The sequence below is a fragment of the Medicago truncatula genome, chromosome 1 (genome assembly GCF_003473485.1).
Source record: "Medicago truncatula cultivar Jemalong A17 chromosome 1, MtrunA17r5.0-ANR, whole genome shotgun sequence".
Taxonomy (NCBI): domain Eukaryota; kingdom Viridiplantae; phylum Streptophyta; class Magnoliopsida; order Fabales; family Fabaceae; genus Medicago; species Medicago truncatula.
Window position 1 is genome coordinate 17,212,706 of NC_053042.1, and position 9,559 is coordinate 17,222,264.

Below are 9,559 nucleotides of genomic sequence, written 5' to 3' on the forward strand. Positions count from 1 at the left end.
ACGAATACCTAGGCCACCAAAGCGTTTAGGGGTGGTAACCATATTCCAATTAACATGATTCCAAGTTCGAGAGAAACCATCGCCCCCCCCCCCCCCCCCCCCCCCCCCCCCCCAAAGGAAACTCCTTGCCATCTTATCTAACTTCTTGCAAACATGAGTAGGAAGATTGTGAAGTTGAATGGTATAAACAGAAATTGTTGTTGTGACAGACTTCACTAGGTAGGCTTGTCCTACTTTATTCAAGATAGTTCCTTTCCAAGCAGCTAGCCATTTTGAAACTTTGTCAACAACGTCATTATATACATATCGAGAAACTCGACCCTTGACAAGAGGAAAACCAAGGTAATGTCCCAAATCTGCCACAAATTTATTGGTTGAGATATCTTGTATCTCATACTTTCTATCCCCCTTGAACCATGATTTCTTTTGCCTATTCACAGATTTCAGACGGTGCAATACTCCACCCTGCAATTTTAAGGAGAGAATTGATGATTTACTTATTTAACTTTCTTATTTCATCCATATCCACCGTAAAACCGTGGGTAATTAAAATTAGGCTAAATTATATTTTTGTTATTTTTAGGTCTCACTTTAGTCCTCTAAATTTTTTTCATTTTATTTTGGTCTTTTAAATTACAAGCACTACACACTTTAGTTCCTTAAATTGTTTCCGTTCTATCTTGGTCATTTAAATCACACATAGTATTCATTTTTGGTCTCTCAAATTACAAACAATAGATATTTTAAGGAATAAAATATGTAACATTTATAATTTAAAAGACTAAAGTTTTGAATTTTTGTAACTTAAAGGACTAAAATGTAAAATGCTTTTAATTTGATTTATTTTAATTTTTAACCATGAGACGTTTTTAATCTTGTTATAGGTAGCAAATATCCGTCCTCGTGAGCTTAGCTCAGTTGCTATGGACAATGCATAAAATATGCAAGGTCCCCCGACCATCACCAAAAAAAGTAGCAAATATCCCAACCGATTGTGGATTATCACGTCTAACCAACATTTTCCAATACACAAAAACAAGAAACCTCAACTTCTATGGTTCAATGTATTTGAGTGGTAGAGAAAGACATGATAAAGCTAGGGAGAATGCAACTTGCAACTTTCCAAAAGCATTTGCTCAAAGACAAACTTTCCAAAAGCATTAAAGTCAATGAAAAACTAGAAAATTGAAGAGGGAAAATAATAGTGTCACCCACATGGCTCAACAAGGGATATGGCCCAAAATTTTCATCCACTAAGGAATGCCAAATAATACTAACCCTTCTAAACATTTAGCACTTCAAGAATATCCATGTAATTACAACAATAATTACATTGAAGCATCTGATATTCTTTCTGTACCAAACCAGTCAAGCTCTATTTACCACAAAAATTTCCAGCTTTCATTCATCCTTATAAATAAGCTGAAATGCAAGCAAATTTTCATCACAGGAAGAATTTTTCATTGTCACAAATCATTTTCAGCATGCCATCAATAATCTGTGGAAGATAAAATGATATTGCAAAATGAGTAAATAAGAATCAAAACATGAGACTAAAATATAAACATAAGACTTCATAAATAACTCATACATACCATTGTGTTTCTTTGTCAAATTCCTAGCAAATAGCAAGAATATAACTAGAAAAGCCACTCCAGCAATTCCTCCTAGTATTATAGCAGCTGTTTTCCCTGGATCTTGCCCTGTCATTGCATCAAATCAATATGATCATACTTAGAAAACTAGCACCTTTTCCTTGATCCTTGGAAAAATTAGGGAGCAAAATTATTTTAATCAATCTAGTATTCCACATCATCAAAATATTTCAATCAAGTTTGTCCCTCAGTTTGAAATTATTATCAATTGCATCGCAGACAACAGGCCACTTAGTTTCAAATTCATCTCGGAGATTACAAACTTAATGTCATTCTAGTCCTGCAAATATCAACCGAGCGACGGATTTGATCAAAATTGTACAATTTCGGTGATCAATTTGGAATATCTATATTGTGATGAACTAAATCGATCTTTTACAAAAAAATTATCGACTAATTTAGATATTTACTCATTGTGAAATTAACCAACATTTGTCATAAAGGGCAAGGACAATATGACAAATTAGTCAAAATTTACCATACAAATCGACACTTATTTTCACCTTTTACCAACGCGAAATTTTGGTCCAATGTATAGGTGTTAAACATTAGTTCTTACCTGAAGAAAATGAGGAGTATGAAGAATGTCTAGATGGAACTCCATTAGGATAATAGCCATAACTAATGAAACACTTATGCAAAAAGATTTCACCAGAAATAGAGTTGCCACATTCAACTTGAGCTCTCTGAACAGCAGTTTTCACACATTGTCCACAATCAGAGTCACCAATATCACCTTCACATTGTCCCAAAACATAAAAGGCCATATAGTTTGTTGTATAAAAACCATGACCACTAACAACCCCAATTTCCATTGCTGATAAAGCAGCATCTCTTCTCTCCCCAAAACCACTTCCAGCAACATTTGTTATCCCACATGTCTTGTAGAGCATCTGCATACCTAACATTTGTACAAAACTTGTCAGCTCATCCGAAAGAGTTCGATCTTGTAAGCTCACAGTGACATAGTTCAAATTCTATTGAGGAAAGTTCTAGTCATTAATGTCACTTTAATTAAGAAAAAATTTCCGCTTTTCAATTTAGTCGTTCTGCTAAGATAATTCGTAGCGTATGAAGTATATAAAATCTGTCAAAATAGTCGGGACTAAATTGACCGATTACACATTCTTTAGAGACTACTTATTAGAGAAATTTTAATATAGACCTCCTTCATAAGTGGTCCACTATGGACAAGTGCTTAAAAAAGGTGTAAAACCTCATCTACGACAGACATCACATCGTCTCTTAATAGTAGATGTTAATGGTCCTCGTCATTTTTACAATTGGAATAATGAATTAATTTATACAATTTGATCATAACAACGGGAAAAAAAAGTATGTAGCTTGTATTGAACCGATAACAATATAGTCACCATCTTAGCAGTAATTACGAAAAATGTCATGAGTATTGTCAACCGTCATTAAAAAAAGTTATAATTTTAAGTACTCACCCTACTTATTATATTTATATATTTTAGAGATTAAATTAAAGATAATGATAGCCCCGACACTTTTGATGGAAGACACGTGGTGTCCGACACTGACACCATGATTACGCTGAATTATGTCATTTCATCAAATTATTATCAGTGTCAACATGTTAGTGTCGTGGTTGGTGTCCAAGATAAAAACCATGAACACTAACAACCCCATTTTCCACCACTGATGGTTTAAACACTAAATTGACATAAAAAAAAAAAAAAAAAAAAAAAAAAAAAAAAAAAAAAAACCTGCGTACCTGATATTTGGGTATAACCAGCAACTTCATACAGTAAATAACAACCAAGAAGCTGAACTCTTGCAGCTATGGTTTTGCCACAAATTCTGTTGGACAAAATTGGTAGTGTCTTTACACAATTGTAGCAAGCAGAATTGGTGAGATCCCCTCTGCATTGGAACAAACCAGTTATACTGTTTTGGCCACTACCAAAAGTGGTTTTATAGAACTTTGTTTTGGTGGATTGTGAAACTAGTGAACCAAAGAGTGTAGAAAGTGTTTGTGAGTATATTCCATTTGGATCTATAAAAGTCTCTTTTGAACAACCTTTGTAGACCAATGTAGTGTAATCTGAAGAAGATTCTGCAAAATGAGGTGGGTTAAGATTAGTAAATAAAGCTAGAATAAATGAAAGAAATATGGTTTTTAAGGTGAAACTCATTTTGCTTTTTGTGTAGTGTTAAGGGATCAAATCATTGCAAATTTGAGGAAAATCTTTGAAGTTGTTTTTTGAGGAACATAAAGGATTTGTTATATGGTTTTGTGGTGGTGAGAAGGTGGGATTAAATGTTATTTGGATATGGGAGAGTTGGGTGAGTTGCATCTACTGCTGTATTTTTCACTCTCTCTAGAATGAGTGCAATGTAGAAAAGAAGATAAAAAGTATTTATTAATATTATACTTTTGGAAATGGTGTGCTATTTCTGTAAAAAAAAAAAAATTAAATGATTTTCTATTTTTATTTGAAAAGTACTTGAGGTGAAAGAAAACAAATGTGGTGGGAGACAAGGGGCTTTATAAGGTGAACCTTTTGATATGGAGTTTTTAATTGGTGGTTGCCATGATGTGGTACCTACAAGATGAGAAATTATAAAATTTGGTAGGTTAATTCTGCACAAGTGAGATAAGTTTTATTTATTTTTAAGATTTTTTATCATTAAATTAATTAGTCTTAATATTACATAAAATGCGAATTAGCTGTTTTTTACTATGATGTGATTTATTGATTCAATGATAAAAATAATAATTTTATGGGTTAATATGTCTTTACCTCCCTGTAATTTGGGCGAGTTCCGGTTTTCCCCCCTGTAAAAAAAAAAGTTTAGATTCCAACCCTATAATATAAAGATTCTCCACAAAACACCCCTGTAATATGAAGATTCTCCACAAAACACCCCTGACCCCATTCAGACGCTGATGTGGCACGCCACTGTGTAATTATTTTAATTTTAATTTTTTTTAAATCTGACATGTGTGTAATTGTTTAATAAATTATTTTTAAAAAGATAAAAAAAACTGAAAATTAATTTTCAAAAATTTAAAATCAAGAAAAAAAATTATTTTTTTAAAAAACGAAAAAAAAAACTGGAATTTTTTTCAAAAAATAAAGATATTAATTTTTTTACCAAAACATTCAAAAATTAGCTTATATTATTTTTTTCGAATATTTTTAAAATTTTAATTTAATTCGGATTTTTTTTTAAAATTTTTCGAAAGTTTCAAAATATAGTAAGTGTATGAATTTTTTTTTATATAATATTTTTGGAAATATATATAAAGAAAACAACCCGTTTTAGCTTTTGGGTTGGCTGTTTCTTTTCAAAAATGCCCACAATTTTCAATACAAATAACACATGTAACAAATAGATAAGAATAAATTTAAATATTAAAAAAATTTCCAGATTTTTTTTATCCTCAATTTTTAAATATTAAAAAATATTCTCAAATCTGTAACACATCGTAATAAAAATCTAAATTTTCCTAAATTTTTAAATAAATTTGTATCCAGATTTGTTTTTTTGTTGAGAAAATTTAAAAAACTTATTTTTCGAAAAAAAATCTGTTTTAAACTTCAAAAAATTTATATTCCAAATTTTCAAAAATAATTTTGAATTTTTTTTTTTGAAATATATATTTCAACATTTTCGAAAATAATTTTAAAAAATTTTGAAATATATATTTTTCGTAAATTATAAATTTTGGAATTTTCGAAAAATATATATTTCAGAAAATATTTTTCGTAATAAAAAAAAATCCTGATTTTTTTTAATTTTTATATATTTTTTTAAATAAATAAAAAAATTAATTATACAGTCAGCACGCCACATAATCAGATATGCATAGTCAGCATGCCACTCAGCTCGCCACGTCAGCAATTATGCACAGTCACATGGGTCAGGGGCTAAAATCAAAGAATCTTATTTTACAGGGTTGGAATCTAAACTTTTTTTTTTACAGGGGGGAAAACCGGAACTCGCCCAAATTACAAGGGGGTAAAGACATATTAACCCTAATTTTATCTATGATTAAGACTATTTTACTTATGCACATTAGACAAAATTAATTTATAAAGTTATATGTGAAAATTGGCATATCAAAGTTTGATTGAGCATATGTTTCAATTATCTAGTGTCATGTCATTTTTTTTATATTTAATTATTAAAATTCATTATAAATATTTTGAATTAGCTTTTTCTACAAGATATGGGTGTTCAAACTAAACTCCATAGTACACAAAAACAAAATAAACTCCATATTATGAAAGAACTCTCCAAAACTATATCATATGTGTGATCTTTTGGTAAGCTCCATTTGAGGTTTATATATCATGTCTATTGTTAACAAATAGTGTTTTTGGTTGAGGTTTTTTATAAGCATGTGGGTTTAATTTAGAGGGAGCGTCCAATTAGGATTTGAAAAGAATCTTTTAATAATGAAAAAAGTCTAATGGTTTTTGTTTCAAGTGTCGAGACCCATTCCTCTTATTCAAAGTCTGATTGCCTCCTCAAAATATCCTCTGACTCATGTTTTGTGTCGATGAAGCCATTTTTTTTTTCTCTTACAAAAAATGTGAATATGGATGAATCAAGTTGAATTGGTCACACGTGAATCCCCCTTCTTCTTCTTCTTCTTCTTCTTCTTCTTCTTCTTCTTCTTCTTCTTCTCCTACCCAAGTTAAATTAATTAATTTCATTTGATCTTATTCCAATTTTACCCAGCATCCATTTGTGCTTGTTTTGTCGTTTTATTTATCATATTGTCATAAAGTTACGTTGCTATAAATTTTCATGGGGGAACACCATTAATTTGACTACAAATAATAATGATAATAATACATAGTCAAATGGACTATAGTTGGTGTTGAATTCTTCTTGGAAATGTCTTTGCTGTTCTTTATGACTTAATTGCATCCTTAATTTGGTTATTGTTGTATTTGGATTTCCAAACCGTTGTATTTGGATTTCCAAATTCTATTATCTACTTAAGTTGTTACTATATTGAGTCACGACCAGGTCGCTCTCTTTAAGACGTTCCGTGACACTGTGATGTAGGTTTTTTACATCTCATAAAACTATTTACACGTGAGTATAATAGGATCGTTTCCGCAGGGAGTTGCGTATTTCATAAGCATTTTCACAATATTTGTCATATTAAGTGTTTGGGTATAAATTGTTTGTTTGTGTAAAACTATTTTCCTATTCGACATAAAAGTAAAACGAGAAGAGATAGGGCTATTTCGCTTGCGGTCGGAGACATCAACCAAGCGTAACAGCTGCAATCTCTCGATCGATTAACGGATTCTAGCTTTTTAAGCGATATTATCACAATCACTCGACAATATCATTCGTGTCCAAATGATATCGTTATTTCTAAGGGATCGTTTAAACATCGATTTCCCAAACATTTAAACGATCACAAAGTCGATTGGATAATTTAATCGACGATTTCCTAACCGATTAAATTACCCAAAAGCATTAAGTCCTAGATTAAAAGTGATTATCAAATATTAACATTCATGTCTAGAGTGATAACTTAAGATAGATTGTTATTCTATTTCTAGATTCAAAAATATGTGTCCATATCATTTTGAATCTAAATAACATATTAAATGCAAGAATAGCAACAATATTGAATAAATAGCTAGAACCATATATTAAATGATCAAAAGATTACATAATAGCTTGTTTGAATACCTCAAAACCACAAGAGTAGATATAGCTACATATATCTATGATAGCTTTGCAAAGGATGAAGAAAAGATGAAGATTTCATGATAAGATCCATGATGTCTCAACAAATCTTGGCTTGAATCTACTCCTAACTACCTTACTTTGTGTTTCTCTCTCTAGAAAAGCCCTAGGCTCTCTCTAAAATCCAGAAAAATGTAAAAGACAATGTAAAAGAATTTGGAAAGAGAAGAGAAAACTATTTATATGGGCTGAAAATGTGCTTGTTCGCTTAAGCGAACCTCCAGGTAATCTTCTGTTGACCATTGAGGGGCTGCCACGTGGTCCTTATCTTCTGAAGTTGGATGAACTTCGCTTAAGCGAACATGTGAGCGAAATTTCCTGGAGCTCTCTGGAACTTGTTCGCTTAAGCGAACCATAGGTCGCTTAAGCGAACTGAATTTTTCTCATGAGCGAACCGAAGGCGTGCTTGTAAGAGAACATGATGGTTGCTCTCTGGAACTGGTTCGCTTAAGCGAACAGGGGTTTGCTTAAGCGAGCTGACCTTGGTTCAGGAGCCTCCTTCTTTTGGTCCTTGCTTGTCATTTCCTGCATAAATTGGATAGAATCAGGCATGTAAAGCATAAATGGTAAAAATACAATCAAATGGTAGCTTTTCCTTAGATAACTTGCAAAACAAGTCACTAATTTGCCTAAGTTAACACATGAAATATGTTACTTTTGAGCACTTATCACACTGCCCAAAATTATGCAAGACAAACTATCAACCTCGCCACATCCAGGATAAAACAGCCTCAGCTACAACTGTTCGATTAACTACTGCATTGTAGAAAACCGTTCGAAAATTACACCTCCAATATGGTACCAAGACCATTCTTTTAATACTGAAACCACTTTAATATGGTATTGTTACCATTCTATTTTGGTGTTGAAACCACTCAAATATGGTGTTACCACCATTCTAATTATTAACTTCTCCAACTATGATACTATGATCACTCAAATATGGTTTTACACCATTCTAACGTCTAACTTCATCAAGAATCGAAGAAGAATATATTTCAAGATCATTCATAATTTTGAAGGGACATTATACCGAAAAAGGAACTATGATCTTAAATTATTATTTATTCCAAAGGACATAAAAATATCGAAGGGACTATGAACTTAAGACCATTCTTAATTCCGAAGGGACATTAAATCGGAAAGGGACTATGGTCTTAAGAACACTCTTAATTCCGAAGGGACAGAAAAAAGGAGATGAAGAGAAGAAAGACTCATCAACACAAGTCAAGAAAGGGAGAAGAGAGAAAGAGTTCCCGACAACTCAATGAAACTCTTTGGTGTATTGTTTGAACTAAGTGGAGTCCTCTATTTATATAGAGATTTTGTAACTGTTTTAGCAAAAATTGCGATAACAATTACTCTAATGGATAAGATTAAAATGAAGTTTATGCATTAATCAGTTCAACAACATTTGTGGATAGGATCAAAGGAAACAAATCCACAAAAGTAGAGGAAACAAACTATTGGATTTAAATAAAGGAAATATAAGAAATTCAATTAAATTCTTATTGAGTAAATAGTCAATTACCCCCCTGAAATTGTAAGTTTCGTCAATTACCCCCTGAAATTAACAAAACTTCAATTACCCCATGAAATTGCACAACGTTAATCAATTTACCCCATACCTCAAATATTTCTGTTAGTCAACATAACGTTTTGCAATTACCCCCCTTAAGTTTTGCACTTATGTGCAAAATGCCCCCTAAACTTGAAAATTTATATTATGTTCTTATCCTTAAAAGTGATTGCATTATCACTGAATTGTGGAGCATATTAACTAAGTTTTGACGATATACAACCATATATTGACAGTATTGTTGAACAAATAGGCACTATTTGGTAAACCCTACAATAATGTTCAAAACTCAAAAATATTTACAAAACAAACATAAAAGTATTTCTTTGTTCCAACATCAGATGTTGTTTTTTCTTTTTCAAGTTGTCCTTAACCCCATTAGAGATCAAAAGGATGGTGGCTATAATGTTTTTTTATTCTCTTAAAAAAACATAATGAAATATACATAATATAATATTATTACCATTCCTTTGAATCCTAACGGGGGAAGAAAACCATGATTCCTTCAAGATCCTTTATAAAGTGAGAGAAGTGACAAGTTTATATATTTTTTCTTGAAAGTGAGAGAAGTGTGTTG

General features: G+C 31.5%; 1 protein-coding gene across 1 annotated transcript; it reads right to left on the minus strand.

Moving 5' to 3' along the window:
• Positions 1–1,050: 1,050 nt before the first annotated feature.
• LOC25483024 (plasmodesmata-located protein 2) lies at positions 1,051–4,009 on the minus strand. Its single transcript, XM_024776386.2, has 4 exons — positions 3,394–4,009; positions 2,215–2,556; positions 1,596–1,703; positions 1,051–1,498 (listed from the first exon to the last, which is right to left on the minus strand). Exons 1-4 carry the CDS (start codon positions 3,812–3,814, stop codon positions 1,491–1,493), a joined length of 879 nt encoding a protein of 292 aa, XP_024632154.1. The 5' UTR covers positions 3,815–4,009; the 3' UTR covers positions 1,051–1,490.
• Between the last annotated feature and the right edge of the window lie 5,550 nt (positions 4,010–9,559).